This window comes from Silurus aristotelis, assembly GCF_946808225.1.
Source record: "Silurus aristotelis genome assembly, chromosome: 5".
In the NCBI taxonomy this organism is placed as follows: domain Eukaryota; kingdom Metazoa; phylum Chordata; class Actinopteri; order Siluriformes; family Siluridae; genus Silurus; species Silurus aristotelis.
In genome coordinates, this window is record NC_139578.1 from 31,569,470 (window position 1) to 31,594,156 (window position 24,687).

General features: G+C 39.4%; 1 protein-coding gene across 5 annotated transcripts in view; it reads right to left on the minus strand.

Annotated features, from left to right (window-relative positions):
- The window catches only part of dnajb6b (DnaJ heat shock protein family (Hsp40) member B6b), a 34,513-nt gene extending 12,950 nt beyond the window's left edge, over window positions 1-21,563 (minus strand). Inside the window, exons 1-9 of one of the 5 annotated variants that reach the window (XM_083542925.1) lie at window positions 21,269-21,547; window positions 21,124-21,154; window positions 13,883-13,981; window positions 10,008-10,117; window positions 5,160-5,222; window positions 4,942-5,046; window positions 1,949-2,098; window positions 1,406-1,559; window positions 1,240-1,310 (exon numbers count right to left, since the gene is read on the minus strand). In XM_083542925.1, coding sequence (XP_083399051.1) covers window positions 1,240-1,310; window positions 1,406-1,559; window positions 1,949-2,098; window positions 4,942-5,046; window positions 5,160-5,222; window positions 10,008-10,117; window positions 13,883-13,947 — 718 coding nt within the window. In that variant the 5' untranslated portion in view covers window positions 13,948-13,981; window positions 21,124-21,154; window positions 21,269-21,547. Of the gene's footprint in view, window positions 1-1,239; window positions 1,311-1,405; window positions 1,560-1,948; window positions 2,099-4,941; window positions 5,047-5,159; window positions 5,223-10,007; window positions 10,118-13,882; window positions 13,982-17,683; window positions 17,822-21,123; window positions 21,155-21,177 lie in introns of those variants that run through there. The other 4 variants (XM_083542924.1, XM_083542926.1, XM_083542923.1 and 1 more) reach the window with 4 other exon arrangements.
- Between the last annotated feature and the right edge of the window lie 3,124 nt (window positions 21,564-24,687).

Sequence of the window (24,687 nt, forward strand, 5' to 3'; positions counted from 1 at the left end):
GTGTGTGTGTGTGTGTGTGTGTGTGTGTGTGTGTGTGTGTGTGTGTGTGTGTGTGCTGGGAAAAGACAACGGTACGAGGTGATCATCTACAGCTATGTGTGAGCCCTTACAATACATCATACCCGTGTGCGCGTGTGTTACATGAGTTAGAGGTGCGGAGTAAAAACCTGTAGTGAGGAATTAGAGCAGTGTGTGATTTAATACTCTGTGAAACACACGCCAGGCAGAACACAGCCAAGTGAAACACACACACACACACACACGTTTGTGTTAGCCTGAACACACACAGGCAGCGTGAGTGCAACATCACAGAAGCGAAGTGAAACACACTTTATTGAACCAAACACCTTTATTATTATTATTATTATTATTTACACAAAGCCCTGTGCGTGCACACACACACACACACACACACACACACACACACACACACACACACACACACACTGTATATATATATATATATATTAATACTATATATGAACAATCTCTCTGTTAATCTTTTAATCATTAGTACCAAAGGCTCAGAGGTTAAAGAACAACCACAGGAATGAGTACATGAGGAGCCATGCTGCAGTGATCCAGGGAGATGACAAAAAACACAGCCCTAATCAACATAATCATAATCATAATAATAATAATAATAATGCATGTCAGAGCAGAATGGAATGTACATGGTGACTGGATGATCATCAGGATCCAAGTAAATATTACAGATGAAGAGAGAGACTCCGCCCACTTCAGTGATATAAAGGAAGCGGTTTCTCTTATAATAATAATAATAATAATATTAATAAAAAGAATGCTGAATGCGCTGAGCATTAGTGTGGTACAGGTGTTGGTGGAATGGAGTTCGGAGAGAGAAAAAAAAAGAGCGAAGGAGAGTTAAGAAGATGAAGAGAGGGGGGAATTTAGAGAGAGAGAGAGAGAGAGAGAGAGAGAGAGAGAGAGAGAGAGAGAGAGAGAGAGAGAGAGAGAGAGAGAGAGAGAAATAAAGAGAGGGGAAAAAATGAGAGGGAGAGAAAGAAGGGGGAATGGGGAAATAGGGAACAAGAAATAGGGGAAAGAGAGAGAGAAGAAGAGATATAGAGAGAGAGCGAGAGAGAAAGAGAGGGAGGGAGGGGAAGCTCCACCCTCCTGGACTTGTTTTGGTCTGGTTTAAAAGCTGTTCCTTTGTTTTTGTTTATTTGGTTTGTTGGAATGGTCAGACGTTGTTGATTCGTAGGAGCTGCTCCCTACCGTTGACCGTCAGAGACTTCAGCTGCCCGTCTTCCTCGACCTCCACGCGCTCCTGCCCGTTCTCCACGATGCTACAGACACACACACACACACACACACACACGTGAGCATGCCCCTCACCAGCACCTCAGCCCTGATGACTGCACTGCTGTGAGATGTTCAGTACCGTTTGGTGGTGATTCTCCTCCCGTTGATGAATTTGGTAGACGTGGAGACCGAACGGAAATTTCCCATCCCTCCTCCTCCTCCTCCTCCTCCGAACGATGACGAAGAGAAAGAGGTGAAGTTTCCTCCACCCATTGGGCCGATAGGCATGAAACCTAAACCGAGATTTTTATATTTTGTTGGTTTAATAATAACCTGCTACAACATTTGATTAATAATAAAATGTATATAAATGATTTTATCTGCATTATTTTATTATTTAACAATAAAAAAAAGGAAAAGGATATCAGCATACACATATTATAAGAAAAACGTTATTGTGACATCAAAAACGGATATTACACAGATATTTCCAGAATTCTGTTTTCACTTATTTTACATTCTTGGCAACCCTACACATCCTTAAATAAACCTAAATTAATCATTTTGGACAAATACCGGCGAACGCTTAAAATAAAGAAATAAATAAATAAATAAATAAATAAATAAATAAATAAATAAAATTTAAACGTTTCTGGAGTTTCAACTGCATAAACACGCATACCTGAGTCAAATCCTGAGAAGCCACCTCCGAACGGAGGGAATCCCCCAAACCCGGGGAAGAAGGATCCCCCGGCTCGATTCCTCGTACCTCGCTGCCTTCGACCAGCACCAAACCCTAAGAAATCGTCGAACGGGTCGAAGGGGTCGTCTCCTGAACCGCAAGAGAGGAATGTGTGAACGTCCGGCCTTCTGCTGTTTGTTTTCTACTTCCTATTTGCAACATTTTGCAGCAGCAGCACCAACATCAAAAACCAAGGGCCAGCAAGACCTTCAGAATCACTGACATGTTCTAATAGTTTATTCTCTTCAGGTGCACTGCTTCCGGGAGTTGCTTTAACCAAAAAGATTTGGACTTTTCGGCTCTGAGGCCCCCTAGAGGGCGTCTAATAACCTCCTCATCGTACGGTCAGAGCTCGCAACCTAAATCTGTAGCAAACTGCACAAGCTCAAAGGTATTTCATTGATTTGGATGCAGATACATTTACAAAGACGTTTAGAAGATGGACTTTTCAAGAAAAGTGACGAAAAACCCCCAAAAGAAATTCAAAAACCCCTGGGTGATGTGATGAGGTGAATATCAATGCCAGAGATGATGCATGCAGGGTTGTGGCTCCAGTGAAAGGAGACGTGTTGAATTGTGTTCATTGGGTTTCTTGCTTTATGATGTTCATTGTTACTGTATGAGATCCTGTGCGTGATGCAGCACTCTGTTCTACTGCACTTCTCTACAATACTGATGCTTTCTGTAGGCGTGGCTTCATGATGATGGGATTAAGAGGTGGATTGGTTCAGGAACAACATCACTGAAGTGTGTATTTTTAATATATTAAGTATATTAATATATAAGTAAATATAGATGTAATTTATTCAGATTGGAAGCCTTCAGGAAAGCCGTTCCTCTGGGCTGGACATAGTGATCTGGAGTGAGGCAGTGATGAACAGTCGATGTAACGGCATGTGTTTAACGCACACAAGCATGCTAAATATGGCAAGGGCACTTCCACACGGCCGAGAAGAGACTCTGCATCACCCGACAGGAATGCTTTCTCAAATAGATCCTGTATAAAGCACAAGGGCCTGAAGCAAGCTGGAGAGAGAGAGTGTGTGTGTGTGTGGGGGGGTGTTTGGTGGAAGTATTTAGGACCGGCGTGTGTATGCGTGTGTGTAAATCCTGAAATCAGTACGAGGACGTGGTGTGTTTAAGCACTGAAAGGAGAGAAGGGCGTGTGATGTGTTTGGGTGGAAGGGAATAAACCCAAGTGTGTGTGTGTGTGTGTGTGTGTGTGTGTGTGTGTGTGTGTGTGTGTGTGTACACGTTTGTACTGAACAACCCTGAAGTACACACCTTCCCATCCTTCACACACTTCGTGAGGGAAATTTCTGCATTTCAACATCATGGTGCACTATAACGAGTTATGACTTTATAAAATTAAATAAAAAAAAAGAAAAAAAAAGAAAAAGAAATTAATAATTTAATAAAGTACAATGAAAGAAAGAAAGAAAGAAAGAAAGAAAGAAAGAAAGAAAGAAAGAAAGAAAGAAAGAAAGAAAGAAAAGTCAAATACAACAAAAATTAAATAAAATAAGAAAAACTAATTAACCAATTATTAAAATAAATTAGAAAATGTAATATTAAAAAAATAGAAATGGAAAAAAAAAAATTTAATAAAAAAAGAAATAAATAAATAAACAAATGAAATAAAAGAAAATCGCATCAAATAAACAAATCAAAAAAGAAAAAAAAATTCAAGAACATTAAATAAAAATAATAAAATGGTTAAATAAAAAAGATCCAAATTAAAGAGTCATATTGCATTAAATGATATGAAATAAAGCCAGAATTCTGTTTTCCTCCACAGCACCAAAAAAGGTCAGCTTTTTGTTACACAGATTCTTGGAATATTTGATATATTACGTCACGGCAATTCCTGAAAATGGCAAAAAAAAAATAAATAAATAAAAAAAGATTTTCTGTTTCGTCCCCTCAGTCACGTCCACACCATTCATCCTGCTCCAGAGGGGGGCGCCTCTGTGCGCCCGAAGACAGAGATCAGCTCATACCGGTTTGACCTTTTAACCTTCAACTCGGCTCACTCTATAAACAGAGACTGCATTGTGTACATTTCTGACATTCAGCTCCAGAATTATTGGCACCCTTAGTGATGGGTTAAAAAAAAGAAAAAAAGGGTCCTGGGATAATAATCTTCCACTGAAATATGAGAAATGCCCTGTAACTCAAGTGCATTTATTCGAGGTGTAATTTTCTTAATAAAAAAAACAGATGTCACAAGTATTGGCATCCCTCCGTGTAGAACTTTAGAAAGCACAGCGTGTACAAATGTAGTGAAATAGTGATGCATTAAGGCATTTAGCATGAATGACGTAGTTTATTGTACTGGCTCAGTTTTATCTTGGAAGATCTCATCACAATGGCGCGGAAACCACTGAAAATGTGTCATCTTTTTTTCCAAAGCATTTTCAAATTTCATCCACTTTGGAGAAACTGACGGGAGAAAAATACGCGATTTTAAACGAATGCGTCTTAGCATTGAATGAGTTCTACAGGGATGTACGTGTTAGGGGTTCTTTACTGTTTATTAGGAAACCAGGCATTTCTTCCTGGCCTTGAGTGTCTTTAGAGTCCAAGATGGCTTCTTCTGTCTAATCTTGTCAAAGATTCAAAGGGGAAGTTGAGGAATTTGGTGTGGTATTATTGCACTGGTCCTCATTCCTCAGGGAGATGTACAAGTTTATTACTGGTTTGAGGTCTGATGTTGAGATTGGCTTGGAATACACCATAAAATCCAGCAGAAGACAATGTCTGAATTTGGCTCTTTAGTCTTTTGGAATTCAAGTGTTTGAAGGGAAGATTTGAAATGCAGACTGAATAAAAATGGCGTTTTTGTATAACGGGTTGATGTAAGGATTATTACCATGTGTCTATGTGGACACTGCCTGCCATCTTTCTTCAAATAAAGAAGACAAAACTCTTACCGAAGAAATCTGCAAATGGATCTCTGCCTCCAAAGAATTCCCTGAAGACATCTTCAGGGTTACGGAATGTGAACACGCCACCAAAATGGTCATCATAATGTCCTCCTGAAGGAAACAGACCATTTGTTTTACGTGAGAAAAAAAAAAACAACACAAAACTAGATTGAATAAACTAGACTAGAAAGTAAATGTATGTTGTTGATGGAGCAGATCATTACCTCGCCTTCCTCCTCCAGACAGGGCGTCTTTGCCATATCTGTCGTATAAACTGCGCTTGTCGTCTGAAAAACAAAAAGACATTTTAAATCAATTTGACCTGAACATTGGATTCACCAGAACATGGATTCACAGGTTAAAACAAAACACTGAGAGAGACAATATGAACCACCAACAGTTCCTGTAGCAATGTGGGTGAAGCCTAAAGACCAGGCCTTTGTAAGGCAGTTAGTTTATGACCAGGTAGGTCATAAACTCAGGTACAAGTGGGCAGGAATCTAAGGCTAGTAGTCCAAGTTCAGTTACTTAAACCCAGGAAGCTAAGGCTGTAAATTTAAAACTAGCTACCTAAGGACAGGAAACAGATTCATGTATTATAAGGCCAGCAGACTAAGACTGCATTCCTTGGACCTGGTTCCTTAAACCAGAAAGTTACTCTTGGAATCTAAAGATATGTACTTAAGGCTAAAATGTTTATAGCAGGTACCCAAGGCCAGGAACCTGGTTCTATAAATCTAGGACTAGGTACCCAAGACCAGACACCTAAAAGGTGGGAATCCAAAACCAGGTACACAAGACCAGATACCTAAAGCTAAAAGTCTAAGACCAAGTACTTCAAACCAAGGACCGAGAGCTGGAAGTCTAACACCAAGTAACCAAGTCTAGGAAACTGAACCTGGGAATCTAAGGTACCCAAGATAAGGTACTCAAGACCAGCCGCTGCACTTAAGGTCCTGAAGCTAGGAATATAAGACCAGAACCCTAAGGTTGGATATAAAAGAGCAGTTACCCAAGGCTAGGAATCTGAACCTGGGAATCTTAGACTAGGTATTTAAGATCAGAACCCTAAGGCTAGAATCTAAGACCTAAGGCCAGGAAAACTTAAAGCTTGTAAACTTGTAAACTTAAACCTGGGAACATAAAGTCAAAGTCCAAACCCTGGATCCCTCAAGTTAAAGTAGAAACAGAGAAGTTCCTGTACCATCATCGTCATCATCACCCCCACCACAGATTTCACAGACATATTCCTTCTGAACTAGGACCTAATTAGACCCCACACTCCTGTTGAGCACATCCGACCCACGTTTAAAGGTGGACCGTGACCATTTAATGGCTGACAAAAAGTTCAGTCTTGTTTGGATAGATTTATAATGCTAGCTCCAAATTGATTCACCAATGCCTGAGCCCATATATCAAGCAATTACAGCTCTCTGTAAGGAACATTTCAGCCTGGCACTTGTAACTCCATGACCTTTGCTTTAACCCCATGGCATTTTTAGAAGGGTCAAATTTAACCACATGACCTCCAATTAACTCCTCACACAGTAAATATAAATTGTGCCTCAGTCACTTCTCCGGTCAGAAACGTCACCCTTTATGACCTGACGCTGACCTGTCTGGCTTACTTATAAATTTTTTCCAGCAATGGCCACTCAAAAGGGGGCAAAGGTCACAAAAAAAATCATGGCAGCTGTTAAAATGTTAGTCTGGACAACACAGAGGATTAAAGGAACCCAATTTACTGTTTGTGAAAAGGCAAATATTTTATTTAAGCCGCAGACTAAAAGCATTTCGAAGGTGTGTGGAGATTCATTTAGCCAGTTGGTAAAGTCATGTACTAATGTAGGTGAAGTAAGGAGGCCTGGGGTGCAGTCAGGGTTCCAATTCAATCTCCATAGCAGGACACTCAAAATCTTCTACTCCAACCCATAGAAAGCAGCTCTTCATTAAGCTGGCTTTGTGCATCGTCATGCTTAGACACGTTTAGGTCTGCTAGTTCAAGTGAACAGAAAATTTCATGCTGGCACATCCATGACATCCTATACAATTATGTGCCTCCAAGTTTTACAAAAGGGCAACAAAAGGGCAAAATAAAAGCTGCAGAAGCTGCCATAAATTCTGTGAGCACACCAAGGTTTCATAACAAGAGGTCGACTGATTCAGCGGTTTTGCAAACTAATTGGCACCAATAGTGGATCGACAGAACTATTGTCTGTCGGCAAAAATCCATACCAATAGTTTTTCCAGGTTGCGTTTAACAGTAAAAGAGCAGCCTCTAGAGGTGAATCACTGATGCCTTGTTCCGTTTTATTTAAAAAAAAAATTTAAATTATTGATGTAACTGTTTTTATTTATTTGGAGTGTTTCCTTTTGTTTCAGTTTGAATGCATGTCTTATTTCCTAAATATATTATATAATTAATATATTATCAAATATATTAATGTTTTTTTTATTTTGGTACATTTTCATTATTATTTATTTTTTTTTAACGTTTTTGGCAAGTACGATCCAACCTAGTAGCTTTATCAATAAAATCCGACTTCTAGTCATGACTGGTGTACTTTTATTGCACTAGTGATTTACTACAAAACTATTTCTACTATAATAAACTGAAGCCACCTCCAAGTTCAGAGTTTTTCATTCCAGACCATCAAAACCAGGTTTTACACTGTGTCTCCGGAAAAAGGGATTGTCTCTAACCAAACAGAAGCAAAAGTTTTGGCAGTTCAAGATCGATGCTCACCCTGAACACCTCTCTCATGTTACCATTTTAAAATCTGCTTATATAAAAATGAGCTTTTTTGTAGAAAAAATGGAAACTTGATTTTTTTTTCGTAAATGAAACAGGGTCCTGCTGTTGCTGCCAAGTCAAGAATCAGCAGAAGTTCATCTGATTTCCATCTGAGTGACACAGAAACCTGTTCCAAAAGCTGGAGAGAAGATTTGGATCTAAAGAACAACTCAATGCCCCCAGGGCTTCCATTAAAATCACACAGCATGAAGATGAAAACACATACACACTACATGAGCTTGAGACTGTGTGTGTGTGTGTGTGTGTGTGTGTGTGTGTGTGTGTGTGTGTGTGTGTGTGTGTGTGTGTGTGTGTGTGTGTACAGAATGTACTGTCTTTCACAGAGTGTGGAAAGAAAATCTGATCCAATAAGAAAGAAGTGTGATAGTGAAGGAGTCTATTTATATTAAAAGGTCTCATGGCCCATGTGTCCACCCTGTTATGACTCATAGCTATGCTTAAAGGCTTCGTAGGCAACTTTATATAATGTGAAAATAAAAAACTGAATGCTTAGAGATATGTAGCAACTGTCAGAAGTTTGGAAGCTCAGAGACTTTTATGTGAGGCAGTCTGATCACATCTTCTCCCCTGTTCTCCGTCTTACACAAGTTCTTCTGTTAGAGACACAATTGTCTTATTTGCACTCCACAGAACTTTCATCCACCTATTCACTGTCCAACTCGTTCCTTTTCTTGTTTGATGAGCTTTAGACTATATAATATACATGAACATATGCCATTAGATACACCACTGTAAAAGATCTGACATGTTAAAACAGGAAGAACTCTTGGAGATTCCTTCACGACCTGTTGGTGGTAAAGGAATCTCCAAGAATTCTTCTTGTTTTAACATGTCAGATCTTTTACAGTGGTGTATCTATAGAAATCACGACCGGACATCATGTTCAAACAAGAAGAACTCAGAAGAAGTATTTGTCACCAACAGATCCAGCACGTCTTGTTACTTATGCATGTTCTGAAATGCCCTTAAAACACACTTCAAACATGAAGAAAGCTATTACAGAAAAATGATCTCAGCTATTCAACCTTGTCTGGATGCATTTCAAAACTTTAGGATCAAGTATTATGACTTGGAGCCAAATCTGTGTTAGAGACTGGCAGAAAAAACAATTCCATACAAAACTTGTAGTAAAAACAGCCCTTAAACTTCAACTGAATTAAACCAAACTAAGCCTTAAAGTGAGCTAAATCTAACCAGAGCCTCGTGAAACCGTCACCTGATATATAAATAAATGAATTTAGAAGGATCTCGCCAGCCAGAAATACAGATAATTAGCTGCACAAGGGAAATCACGCTATTATAATCAGCCAAATGTCATGTATGGAAAGGGTCCTGCCACAGCGTGAAGACGAATAACGTGTGAAAGATATTCGGTGGCCAAGATTTTGGAGCATCTCAATAAACTCATGTGACCTGTGGCTGTGTTCTAAAATCCGAAAATAAAACCTACGAAAAGCTTAATTCAGCTACCATTAATAATCAAAAATTAAGTCTATACGATAACACCAGCCTTAAAATGGCTAGAGTGAGTTGGAGATAAAGGGGCGGGGCTTCACAAAGGTCAGTTAGTATCGCAAAGATTAAAATGCCTACACACCTGTCAATCATTAGCAATATGCTATTTGGTTCAAATTTGATTTAGTTTTTTGGATGTGTAACAGATGGCAGACTATTCAAGATTAAGATTATAATCCAGCACGTGAACATCCTTGTAAAAAATCTATCTGAAACATACAATTTTACCTCAGATGTGTTGGTAAAATGCGGATAAAACACTTATACAAGCCAGTCAAGGCAACGTAAAAGAAGTGCGATATTAAAAATACGAGGAATCAGTCAGAATCCATATTTACCTCTAATTAAGATAATTAAACACTCATCAATGCTTTCAGAGATCATTTTAAGACACTGCGCTAATAAAACTAAGATGAATTAAAAAGTCCAGAAATGCCAACATTTACCTCAGATGTGTTGGTAAAATGTTAACCAAACACTAATAAAAGCTGTTGAAAACTGTTCCATAATTCAAATAAGAAGAGTCCGTCGAGAACACCTACATTTGCTTCAAACGCTTTTGTAAACTGCTATTAAAGAATTAGTAGGAGCTGTTGAATACAATGACACAACGATGATTAAAAATAAATAAATAAATAAATAAATAAATAAATAAGATCGCAGGTGAAAACACCTAATCATTTTAATTAATTCAGTCAAGTCCTGACTCGAAGCAGGTGATGAAGGAAAAGCTGACATTTACCATCTGACAGGACTTCATAAGCTTCAGAGATCTCTTTAAATCGCCTCTCAGCCTCTTCTTTGTTGTCTGGATTTTTATCTGGGTGCCATTTTAAGGCCAATTTTCTGTACCTGTAAGGAGACGAGAGAAATAGAAAGAGAGATCAAGAGAAAGATCTATACTATAAAATAGCTATAAAATAACATGGACATCTGTAAAACAATCTTAAAGCGCTATGTGCTTCTAAAACACAATTCATCTAGTGAAAATGCTAGGGCTTTTACCGGCCTAAGGTGTCAAGGTGGACTTGTGTAGCTTGTGTGTATGTGTGTGTGTGTGTGTGTGTGTGCACAGAAACAGCCGAATCAGCAACGCTAACCCACACCAAAGCAAACGCTCAATAACAGTCAGGGGATTTACTTATAGACCAGAAAGAAAACACCAAAAAACTAAACAAAAGAAGCGAGTTGACCGCTCTGTTTTGGGACAGTGTTTGAAATCCACAAAAGTTTTCCACATCGCAGCACTTTCCACCACTCTGCCTGCAAAAGGCTAATGCCACAGAACTGAGCATCATTTCAGGAAAAGTTGTTTTAACTCAAAGACAATGTGCTCGACATGAGAACAGGCATTAAGCTCATCGTCCAAATAGTGTTGTTAAGCAGTGCATTGTCCAGGTAATGATTTAAGCTTAGCTAGTTAGCACATTTTTAAAAACAATGTAAAGACATTGTGGCTCAGATATGTTGGTAAATCACAAATAAACTCTAATTAAGGCTTTTATAGACACTATATAGACATTGTCTTGTTAAAAATGAGACCCGTCAGTCAGGAATGTCAGGATTTACCTCAGATGTGTTTGTACATTGCTATTAAATTATTTATACATTTTAGAACAACAGAAAGACATGATAATGAAAAATGGCAGGATACTGTCAGAACCATTAACATTTACCTCAGATATGATAGTAAATAACTAATAAAACAGTAACAGAAGATGTTAAAGACAACATAATGGTAATGGGATAATAAAAAGAATCTCTGAGGAACTTCTACATTTATTTCAGATATTTTGGTATATGACTAAAAAAACTCTATTAGAAGCTGTTAAAAACAATATATAGACAATGTAATAGTGAAAATGAGACATATCAGTCAGGACCTTCCGAATTTACCTCAAATGTTCCGGTACATTGGTAATAAATTACTAAGAGATGAAATTGAAACAATGGAAAAGTATTAGAATGAAAATAGTGTAAACCTGGTAGGAACCTTATATTGACCTAAAAAAATGTTGTTAAATAGCTTATAAAACACCAAACTCGATGATGTTGAAGTCAATGTACAGACACTATGATAATAAAAACGCCACAAAACGGTCAAGAACGTTAACATTTATCTCGGATATGATGGTATATAGCTAATATAATTAATAATAATATAGCTATGTAACACTACTGTTAAGGATAGAACAAACAATAAAACACTAACAGAAGCTGTGAAAGATATTCTATAAAATCTTTAATCATAAGACAAATCATTTAAAATCTTCAAATAAAAGAAGCTGCTGATTAGTCAAGAGCTTTAGCATTTACCTCAGAAGTGTTACAATGGTAATAAATTACTAATAGACGATGTTTAAAACAATGTAAAGGAATTATGGCACTGACAATGACGTGAATCTGGCAGGAGCGTTAACATTTCCCACAGATGAATAGCTAATAAAACACTTATAAAAGATGTTAAAGCCAATGTAATGGTAATCTGATTATGAAAATGAGACAAATCTGTCAGGAAGTTCTACATTTACCATAGAAGTGTACTAATTGTTAATTGTGAAGCTGTTAAAGATGATCACGAGTATGATAAAGAAAATTACATAAAGCTTGCAGCGTCAACATTTAATCAGATATGCTGGAAGAGCTCTAATAGGACACCATTTGGAAAGCTTTCACATACAAATGATTGTATTGTATTATTATAAAAATAATCAATTTTAACCAATCTTTTAGAAACCTCAACATTTACCTTAAAATTGTAAATTAATAGGTAATTAAACAACACAAATAAAAACAACAGAGCTGCAAAGAAAATAGAAAAGAGGCAAATTTATCATTGGCGCAGACGTGTTTAAAAATCACTAATGAATGGCTGTTAAATATATATTATATATATATATATATATATATATATTAGGGATGCCACAATTCTCAATATTATATTGAACCGTTCGGTACGACATTCACGGGTAAATACGCGCTTGTGAATTGCGTTTTTATCGGTTTTACGTTTAAATAATTTATGTGCTTTTTATTTCTCAACGAATTGATTGTTTGTGTGTGCCTGTAAGTCTACGAGCTGAGATGAGGAAACTCCTCCCCGCGAGTAAATGTTCAATCACTATGCTCTAAAGTTATGGGGCGCTGAACCATCATTCCACACTTTAACATGGCGAGCGGTGGTGAAGTGAGGCTACAGTACGAGGAGGCGCCGGCGTCTTTTAAATCTGTGGTGTGGAGACATTTCGGTTTTGCTGTTGAGTATAATGCAGAGGAAGAAAAAACGAAAAAAAAAAAAAAAAATGACTGTCTGCAAGCATTGTTTTACACGTGTAGCCTACTCAAACAAAAACACTTCCAATATGATTGCACATCTGCGGCGCCATCACCCAGCAATATCAATGTCTGAAGGCAGGAAAGCAGAACAGGTAATAAAGTCCTCCAAAATAACAACAGTCCCTCGCTGAATCCTTCCAGCATACATACCCAACTGGTTCCGAGAGACACATGAAAATAACACAGGCAGTGGGGGTGTTCATTGCCAAAGATTTGCAGCCGTTTTCGGTGATTGGAGATGCGGGCTTTTGTCATCTTATAAAAACACTCGATCCGCATTACAGACTACCGTTTCGCACTTTTTGCAGCGCCGAGCTAATTCCCGACCTCTATTAAAAGACATGCAACAGTATTGTGTACGAATTGGCTCAAGCACAGAGCCTTGCTCTGACCACAGATGGATGGACCTCGCGGGCAACCGTGAGTTACCTCACTGTAACCGTTCACTACATGTCGGATTGGGAAATGAAAAGCGCTGTACTCCAAACCCGTCCCCTGTATGAAAGTCATACAAGCGCTCATTTGGCAGAAGAGTTGATAAATGCAGTGAACATGGAAGTTGAGGAGGCCAGATATGTTTAGGAATTGATGTGTTCCCCAGTTTGTACATGGGCTACCAGCAGCTGTGAGATGTCAGTGTTAATTTTAAAATAAATTTTTTTTATATTATACAAAACACTAGGAACCAGTGGACTTTGCTTTGCTTTCAAGTAAAATAAAGGAGTATTGCAATAAATCGTTATTATTTGTTTCTTCTTAACCTCTTACTGTTCCTATTGCCTAAGCATAGAATAACAAAAACACTTGTGTTAAGCCATCAAAACCGAACCGAACCGAAAACCGTGGTTAAAAAACCGAGGTATGTATTGAACTGTATTGTTGCATCCCTATATATATATATATATATATATATATATATATATATATATATATATATATATATATATATATATATATTAGAAACATCGTTATTTACTTCAGACAAGTCTAATTTACGCTCATTTTTACACCGAATCAAGGTAGAAACAGAAAGTTCACTTCGCATTCGTTTTATTTTTATTATTCTCGGCCTTGCTACATTATAAGCTCCACTCGAGGACCTTCAGGGGAAAACCAGCAATGCATGCAAACAGAAAACGGTTTGTGACGGACATGTGGTGGTGTGCGGTCAAGTGGAAATGTCTCTCTCTCTCCGCCAAGTTATAATTAGTCCACCATTTCCGCACTAACGTCCACAGGGTGTAAAAATATCGGCCGTGTGAAGAATACAATACTACTCACGCTTTCTTTATGTCGTCTGGAGAGGCGTCTTTGCGTACACCTAGGACATGGTAGTACTCCATCATGGAGCTTGTGCTCGAGGTTTAACTCTGAATAGATCTGGACAACTGAGTGAAAATGGAGAGGGGGTAGAGAGAGAGAGAGAGAGAGAGAGAGAGAGAGAGAGAAAGAGAGAGAGAGAGAGAGAGTCAAAATCAGGACAGAATGATGTACAAATCACTTGTATTACAGTGACATTGTGAATGAATGAATAAAACACACCATGTACAATTAAAACGTTAATATCCCATTCCACATTTTGTCCCCATTTACTGTTCTAATAAATAGGGTTGCAAAATTGTGGGAATTTTCAAAACTGGAAACTTTCCACACGAATTAATGGGAACAAACTGGGAAAATTACAAACTGGCAGGTTACCCTATAACAAGGAACTTATACGTAGTTGAATGAAAAAAAAAATCTTGAAGGATAATAAAAATTAAATAAAAATTTCAGTTGAATTTAAATTAAATTCCCACAAATTCCTGCTACGTTTGCAACTTTGAATACTTCCAAAATTTTCCCATAGAAAGTTTCCAGCGCCTTCGCGACCCTACTAATAACCTCCACTCTTCTGGAAAGGTGTTCCTCTGGATTTTGTGGAGATTTGAGTTTATTCTTTCAGAGGTGGTTAGAAAAGTCAGGTCCTAATGTAGGTGAGGTGAGGAGGCCTAGGGTGCAATCAGCATTCACATTCATTTGCAGGTCACTAGGGTTGAGTTCAGAACTATATAGCAGGAGATCTTCCACTCCAACCCATCTCCATGGAGCTGAGTTCATGCTGGAACAAGTTTCGACATGCTATCACATACAACCGAGATCATTGTGTTTGGGGAAGAACTCCAGGGAAATTCAAATACTTTTCAAGTTTATTTCTAGATCGCTTTTCACAATAGACATTGTCTCGAAGTGGCTTCAGAGAATGTAAGACTTATATAAAAAAAAATTTATATATAGGTGAATAATGTGTGTTTATCCCTGATAATGAAGCCTGGGGTGAGTGTGGAAAGGAAAAACTTCCTTAGATGGTATGAGGAAGAAACCTTGAGAGGAACCAGACTCAAAAGGGGAACCCAACCTCATAACTATGTCCGGAGTCTTTTCCTTTTCGGACCACGGAATTCGAAAAACGTTCTTTTTTTAAACTCACTTATAGTTACACAGGTCAGATAAACTTGCAAGTTCCAGCTATTACATCATTTGTTCGCCGTCTGTTCCATATTTTCACTGTGGATTAATAGAACAGAGGGAAAAAAAGCTTTTCATGTTACATACAAGTGTAAATCTTTGTCGTCTTTGCCCCTGTTACCTCTGGCTGTTAAAAAGTGCTGATTCTGGAGACTCCTTTTATCAACGTAAAAAATAAACATTTACTTACAGGAAAGTTCGCTTCACATATCGGTTTATGTGGTGTGTCTGTCGTTCACGCTATGGAATCCTACTGTTTTTCATTCTCCTTCTCTCCAGCGCATATCTCCACCTCTCCAGGCTCTTCTCAACCTGCTCCCTACTCTCACCACAAATCACAATATTATCCACAAACATCATAGTCCTTGGAGACTCCTGTCTGATCTCATCCGTCAACGTGTCCATCAACACTGCAAACAGGAAAGGGCTCAGAGATGATCCTTGATGCAGTCCAACCTCCACCTTAAACCAGTCTGTCGTTCCTACTGCACACTTCACTGCTGTCACACTGTCCTCATACATGTCCTGCACCACCCTCACATACTTCTCTGATACACCTGACGTCGTCATACAATACCACAACTTCTCTTTCCACCCTGTCGTACGCTTTCTCTAAATCCACAAAACACACAATGCACCTCCTTCTGGCCTTCTCTATACTTCTCCATCAACATTCTCAAAGCAAATAATGAAACCATACTGCTGCTCACAGATGGTCACCTCTTCTCTCAGCCTGGCTTCCACTACTCTTTTCCAGAACTTCATGGTGTGACTGATCAACTTTATTCCCCTGTAATTTTTGCAGGTCTGCACATCTACCTTATTTTTAAAGATCAGTACCAGCACACTCCATCTCCATTCCTCAGGCATCATCTTACCTTCCAAAATCTTGTTAAACAATCTGGTTAAAAACCTCCACTGCATCTCTCCTAAACATCTCCACGCTTCTACCGGTATGTCATCTGGTCCAACCGACTTTCCACTCTTCATCCTCTTAATCGCTGCTCTCACTTCCTCCTTACTAATCCTATCCACTTCCTGCTTCACCAACTCCACACCACCCAACCTTCTCTCTCTCTCTCTAATTTTCTAATTTTTCTAATCTTCTCAAAATACTCCCTCCATCTACTCAACACACTCTCCTCACTAGTCAACACATTTCCATCTCCATTCTTTATTGCTCTAACTTGCAGTACATCCTTCCCAACTGGGTCCCTCTGCCTGGCCAATCGCTACAAATCCTTTTCTCCTTCCTTAGTGTCCAACCTCTCATACAGCTCCTCATATGCCTTTTTCTTGGCTTTCACCACATCCCTCTTTACCTGCTGCTGCATCTCCTTGTACTCCTGCCTACTTTTCTCATCACTTCCTCGATCCCACTTCTGTGTCTCCAAACTCTTTCTCCTTCTGCTTTCATGCACATCCTCATTCCACCACCACATCTCTTTGTCTTTCTTTCTATTTCCAGATGTTACACCAAGTACCTTTCTAGCTGTCTCCCTGATCACTTCTGCAGTAGTTGCTCAATAATCCAGCACCTCTTCACCACCACCGAGCTTCTGTCTGAACTCTTCTCAGAACCTCACACTACAGTCTTCCTCCTTCAGTTTCCACCTTCTTATTCTCCTTTCAGTCATCTCTCTCCTCCTCTTCTTCACCTCAAAAACCATCCAACAGACCACCATCCAATGCTGTCTAGCTACACTGTCCCAGGTTGCATCTCCTACGTGGAACATAGTTCACCTGTGTGCACCTTCCTCCAATCTTATACGTCACCCTATGATCCTCATACTTCTTAAAATACGTGTTCACCACTGCCATTTACACCATTTACACCAATCGTTCGTTCCTAGGTACACCTTCTACCACTTCATCTAACTTGCTCCAGAATTTTTCCTTCTCCTCCATCTCACAACCTACTTGTGGAGCATAAGCACTGACGACATTTATGATCACCCCTTCGAATTCCAGCTTCACTATCATCACCCTATCAGAAACTCTCTTCACCTCCACTACACTCTTACTGTACTCTTCCTTCAGAATCCCCCCTACACCATTTCTCTTTCCATCCACACCATGATAAAACAGTTTAAACACCTCCAATGTTCCTGGTCTTACTCCTTTTCCCCTTGGTCTCCTGAACACACAACATCTCTACCTTTCTCCTCAACCATCATATCAGCTCCCTCTCTCCCTTTACCAGTCATAGTACCAACATTTAAAGTACCAACCCGAACCTCCACTCTCCTCCACTTCTCCTTTCCCTGCTGTCTCTGTAGACGTCTTCCTCCTCTCCTTCTCCTCCTTCGGCCAACAGTAGCCCAATTTCCACTCGTCGTTGGTAACCCGGGCCTCGACTGATCCGGTATAAAATTCTGATTGATATTTGATTTGGCGCATGTTTTACGCTGGATACCCTTCCTAACACAACCCTCCACATTTATCCGGGCTTGGGACCAGCACTAAGAGTGCACTGGCTTGTGCAACACTAATGGCTGGGTTTACAGCAAGCGGGAGGTAAAGATAGCAAAAGCACCTACGGATAAGGATATAAATAAGGACATATACACAAACCTTTGCCCCCACAGCGTATTTAGTAGTTGAGAAACATCTGTATACCGACGCACTGCCTTCACATCATGTTTGGTCTGTAGCAGAAGCAGTTCGCCGTCATTTCTCTCGTCCCAGTTAGTGGATGTTATGTTTTGAGTTTAAATTTAGAAGCGTTTCACTCCCAGTGGCTGCTCGCCTCGTCCTATTTTAAATGCAGATTGTATTTTTGTCCTCTCCTGACTACTGAATTGATTGATTTACAAAGTTCAAGGGCAACTCTCTCTCTCTGTCTATCTTTCTCATGTTAGGATTATTCGATTACACTTCCTGTTCGCTGGGTCCTGTTTAAAAAAATAAATAAAAAACGTGTGTCGGTGCCCCGTACGCAAAAGGCGTCACGGATACGAACGTTCCTGTTACTATGCAGTGTTCAGACGCATGACGATGCTCGATGGTGAAAGAAGGATCTGTTAAGGCGTGCATAGTTAATCATTAAAAATTATGCAAATGATTTGAGAAGGTTGAAAAAACAACAACTTAGACTCAGTGTAGGTTAAGGTGATGTCCATGTTAATCCAGATTCAACTTTATTTTCGTTTTAAATGCACATGATTTCAAAAGCACTCACATGCCTGTAGGCAGTGTGTAAAAAAAACCTCAATGACCGGACCATGGGGACAACTGCAGCACATCATCGTCCATTGCATACATCTGTATTTAAGCAGGTCACATGACTGCATAATACTGCGACAATAAAGCAAAAATGCAGTTTTCAAATGTTGGAACAATGTTTAGTAAACACTCCGGTTTGTCTGCACAATGGGGTTACAAAAAAAACCTCGTCTCGGTTTGGGGTCAAATTCAAATCGAGTTTTTGCTTTGCATTTGCCTGGTGGGCTTTTTCATGCGTTTCTGATTTGTTTTCCTGCAGTAACTTAAACGGTTACTAACAGAAATACAGCATCACACACTCTCATGTGTACAGAGCTAAACAAAGCCATTAAGGTGCTGAGATACAAACAGAAGTATCTTGGATATAAATAGCAGCCGAACAAGATACTTCTGTTTATATCTCAGAACCTTGTTTAGCAAACACTTGCGGCAATATGCCATAAACATCACAAAGCCGTTGTACAGAGTGAAACCCAATGTTGGTGAATGGTGGAGTCATCGATCCTGCACATGACACCAAACCCCTCCAGCTAATTTAAAACTCCTCAAATTTGCATTTCGACTTGAGTTCTCAAAATTCTCACCTCCTTCCATACAACATTCACCTCCTTCTATAGAGATTCGACCCTATAGAACTGGTAATGAATAGGAAAACTGACCACACCCAAGACCTCCTCACCTCACCAACATCACCTAGCAGCTTTGAGTCTGAATAACCGAGCACAAATCTCCACAAAATCTAGTGGAACATCATCCCAGGAGATTGGAACAAGAAATAGAGACTAATTGTGGAATGGGATACGACATCCCTGATTGTTCGGAAGTTGGAATCGGGTTTTGGATCCGGACTGGGCCACCGTCTCGGAAATAGTAAAATGCGTTATTCTAAAATAGAAAACACACATTTTGTGGACATCAAATTGCAAAAAAAAGATATTTATTGTAAGAAATTGGTTTTAGACACAACTAGTAGGGGTGTAGCGATACGCGTATTCGTACCGAACTGTTGCGATACAGGACTTTCGATACGATGCACAAGCATACCGAACGGAATCCTTTGTACACGAGGAAGATAATTACAATCCAAGTTCCCTCGTGGACACATTAATCGGCGGACCGCAAGTTTGTTTAGTCTCCGCCTCGCAGTGATACCGCGGCTACCGGAAACGCGATTTGTACAACGTATTTATGACAATTCCACATATCGAGGGAACGAATGGAGGACGGATGGAAGGAAGGAATTCATTTATGATTAAATAAATTGAACATGTAAATAAATATAGTTTTTTTTAAACAAAGGCATTATTTGAAGTATGATGAAATAAGTAGAACATTTAAGTAGTACGTAGCTTTAGAAATTTAAATATCAAACGTAAAAAAATGTTATACTATATACATTATAATACGAAAAATTTATCTAACAACAACAATTTTTTTGTGCCAATTAATCAATATAATAAAAATGATTTATTAAGAATTATTAATAAATAATTGTTATTATTATATTGATTAAAAATGATTCCTTAAGAATGATTTATTATCATTTGAATTCATCGGGTCTGTTTCCGAAGCCTAAACAGAAATGTTGCAGCAGTCGGGTCACATGACGTCTCTTACTAGAGAGAAACGAAACAAAGGCATGAAGGTGCCGGGTTACAAACTGAAGCGTCTTGTTCCACTGCTATTTATATCCACCGTGCCCTTTCCAGCAGGGATCAGGACAATCTCCAGCTGACCTCCCCGGATCCTAGTCTCACGTCCTGTCCCTGTCTCTGCTCGCTAACGGTTACTGCTTTAATTGCTCGATTGAGCTTTAGAAATAAAAGTAAACTTCACAGTGGTCACCAGTTCCTGCAGTGCATCTCAGCTCTACTCAGGACGACAACGGTTTCAAGATGTTCGACACGTGATCCAGATCATCGATGAATGTTTCGACAGATGGATCTCAGGTGTGTGAGGACCAACCTAAGGATCGGAGCACTGTCCTAACCACTGTACACACGCACTTCCTCCAGACGCCTACAGTTTTAAACCGGATGCTGAATTGACTCAGGCTCAGGAATCAAACACAGATTCGTGTGCACTCGTCCCTCCCTCCTCCACCACCGCCCCACTCGTCCCTCCATCCTTCACCACCACCCCACTCGTCCCTCCATCCTCCACCACCGCCCCACTCGTCCCTCCATCCTCCACCACCGCCCCACTCGTCCCTCCATCCTCCACCACCGCCCCACTCGTCCCTCCATCCTTCACCACCGCCCCACTCGTCCCTCCATCCTTCACCACCGCCCCACTCGTCCCTCTATCCTTCACCACCGCCCCACTCGTCCCTCTATCCTCCACCACCGCCCCACTCGTCCCTCTATCCTTCACCACTGCCCCACTGATCGCTCAATCCTCCACTACTGATATGGTCCACATTCCCCACACACACACACACACACACACACACACACACACACAGATAACTGATTACCACACTGATTGTTTCTGAGCAGCATTTGTTTGGACACTTTTCAGATCTAAACAACTTTCAGAAACATGCAAACAAAGCAATATGGTTTGGAATGTAATGCTAAGAATGTAGGACACCAGGATGTCAGACAAATCCACCAGATAGAATCAAAGAGACATGAGACATGGAAGAGACATGAAGGAAAGGTTTCCAGAAGGTTCTTCTGGGATGTTAAGCAGAACACCAGGTTCATCATCATCAACTTTGGTGACGTTATTTCCTGTTCTGGATGGATTAGTAGTCGTAACAAACAAACAAACAAACAAATAAACACCTGGATGTCCAGGTAACTTCTCCCAGCAGATCTAAGAACAGATTCAAAGCTTACTTATTACATCTCAAATGTTTTCCACGTGTCATCATCATCATCATCATCATCATCATAAACACATCACGTGGAGACGCACTGTGTTACAGACCTGCTGAGCGCGTGCGCGCCTCCCAGCCTCTCCGACCTTCTACAATATTAATAATAATAATGATGATGATCAAGTCGCTTTTATTTGTTTCTATTTCCGGTTCCTCTGAGTGACGACGTCCACCACTGGAGCTCCTACTCCGGCGTCTGTCTATGAGAAATACTTCAAACGAATCCGGAAAGTTTCATTTATAATAAAGAAAATAAACATCCCCGACCGTCAGTTTTATTCCAGAGACTTCGGTCGCAACAGCTACTGCGCATGCGCTGGCAAAACAAAAAACGTAAAAAAAAAAAAAAAAAACGAGTGGCTTTGGCTCGCGCATGCGCAATAGTTGACTCGCTGCAATCAGGGTTGCCATGTACTCCTTTTTACCTCTCGTGTGTGAGACATATGTGTTTGTTCTTGTTTTCTCGTGATCTCGACACACGTACTCGTGCACGTATTATCCATGATGCTGCATCTAGAACATTCCTCCTGATCAGTAGTTAATTTTTCTGTGTATTCGGAAATAAAAGCATGTTTTAGTTCACGGATAATAAACCATAACTATTCGAGTGCCGACAAACATATTTTGTTATGTCTAGATCGTAAGAAAATTTGAGCCGTGATCACGAGAAAACAAGACAGAACATTTTTTTTTAATGCATGGCCTCTTTTGTCGAATACACAAATAAATAAGTCGTAATCATGAGAAAACGATCCGAATTAGGTTTATTGTTCAGTGTGTTGAAACACAATTAATTTAATTTCAGCTGTTTCAACACTATACATTGAGCTTATAGACGAGATTATACAAAACAATAAACATTGTACAGAATAAATAAAACCACAATATACAAGAACGAAAGAAAAAGTTATAATGTATGGTCTCTTAGTACTTCCATAGCTTTAGTCTGGGGTCCACAAACTTTTTTTCTGTGAGGGCCGAATAATTTTTCCTTTAATGGGGGTCTGTAAGAGAAATTGCCACAGGCCGCAGTGACTAGCAGTGTTTTTGTGGAGATTTTATTATGATTTTGATTTTATTTTGCCTCCTAATATTAGATTCATTTATTATGTTGTTTTGCACCGTACAGACACATGAGCATTTCTTTCCAAGAGCTTATGAAAAGAGTACTATTACTATCATAATGACATTTGAATTTTATATTCGTTTCTATTGAAATCAAAACATTTACTTATTAATGAATATGCATGTGTTTGGTGGGTGAATCTGACAAATAATTAGGCTACGGAAAGCAGATTTTAGCTTGGAAGCCAACCTTTATTATTAAATACAGATATGATATAAATAAAACATACATTTAGAATAAAATGTCCCGATCCATGGAAGGAGTCTCCAGTGTCAGAGCTCTGTTTCAGTCAGAACAACGTTCTCATAACAGATAAAACAACGCAAGTAGGGACATGCGATACGACTTGTTTTCTTTTTGATCCCATACCAAGCGATTGCTGATATCGATACTGATATAAATGGCAGTTCTTGGAAAAAAGTGGGGTTTTTTTGTTTTTCTGTGAGTCTGTACAGTTTCTGAAATCCATTCCTCAATTGATCCTGGATCTTCTTTAATGGATCGACTTTCCTGGTATAGAAAAACTTCTCCCTCTCTATTACTACTGATAAATCAACTCTTAAACTCATTTATACCTGCAGGAAGACAAGATTATCACACAATAAATTAACAGTCTGAAGGAGGAATATTTACACTAAATCCCTTTAGCCAATGACTTTCAGCAAGGAATTTATTATTTAATGAAAAAACACAGCATCAGACAGACATGAAGAACTTCAGAGTGAATCAAGAATCACATCTAAAAAATTATTAGAGAAATTAAGTGAGAGGGCGCCCTCTGGTGGCCATTCGAAGCATTAAGGAGAAGGGGAGGGACAGGGAAGGAAAGTCTAACAATTTAGATTTCTACACTTTCCACACAGATTTGATGAACAAGGCAGATGATCAGAGGTGCTACATTTTTACCTCCATAACTGAGACTGGGGCTAAATAATGGATAAAGTTTCTCAGTGAAAGTCGAGCAGTGAAAGAGTAGATATGAGACTTTGCATCAACATCATAGAAGAACACTGACCAGTTTCATCAATCTTCTCCAGTTCCTGACTGAGAGTCTACTGAAGCTGAGCCAGAGCTCTCCTAAGAGTCTCCACACTCAGATGAGAGGTCATTGTGATGGAAGTCCAGTCCTGGGTGTGTGGAGTGCTGCACAGTGACGGGTAAATCTACAGTACAGCAGGAGAGAGGAGAAACACCTCAGCATGGGGACCAACCTTCTGTCATGTGCTGCATTGCTATTGAGAAACAGAAGAACTCTGACCTGTAGGAGGTGGAGGTGATACTCAGTGTGTAAGAGCTGCTCCAGATCAGTGTTTCTCCTCTTTAGCTCACTGAGTTCCTGCTCCAGATCTTCAATGACCTATTCAGCCTGCCTCTCTGCTGCTTTCTGCTTCACCTCCATCACCTTAAGCAGCTCAGTCTGGCTTCTCTCAATGCAGCCCATCAGAGCACTGAACATCTTCATAACATCTGATTTCTCCTTCTTTGTGTTTATCTAACAGGAGACAAATCGAGATCAATCATTTCATTTCATTTAGTTACTGTAAAAGACTCCCTTTTTTTACTTCTACAGAGTGTTTGATCTCCTCAATCTTCTTCAGTCACTCCTGGATCTTCTGCTGAGTCTTCACCAGTTCATTCTGAGAAAGAATTGAATCATTCATCCTCTATAGGAACAGTGTTGTGGGTTTCGTGGTCTCTCATAGTACAGAACTGACACACAGAGCACTTGAGATCAGGTGGGTTTTTCTGCAGCTCTGCTGGATTTCATCCGAACTGACTTCTTATATGGATCAGCAAGTCCAGAGATGAACGTATTCACATGTAGATCAGGACAATTGTAGAATTTCACAATTTGGCAGAGGACTAACAATATAGCAGATCGTTGTAAGCATTTATGCATTTTATTGTACCTAAATGTGGTAAATGTTTTTGGCAAAGAGATTTTTGACTTTGCCAATGGTCAAGGTTTTAAAGAACCAATTTTTCAATCAGTATGCAAAGTTATTATTGAGATACAACCTCACTTCCTGTTTGGTGGCTTTAATGTCAGACAATAAGTGACTTATTACAGTCAATCTATTTGGTGTGTTCAAAAATCTAATTATAATTTTGATGCTTGGACAAAAAATTAAAGAAGGAGTTGGAGTAAGAAATGTTTTTGTCAAAATACAAAATGCTGAAAAATCTAATTACATTTACAGCATTTGGCAGATGCCCTTATCCAGATCCAGGAATCTGACAGAATCAGTTTCAGCATACTGAAAGCCTGCACTAAACAGCTGTTTGGAAACCTTCAGCACCTATTCAACATGAGCTTTCAACAAGAAAACATATCAGAGTTGT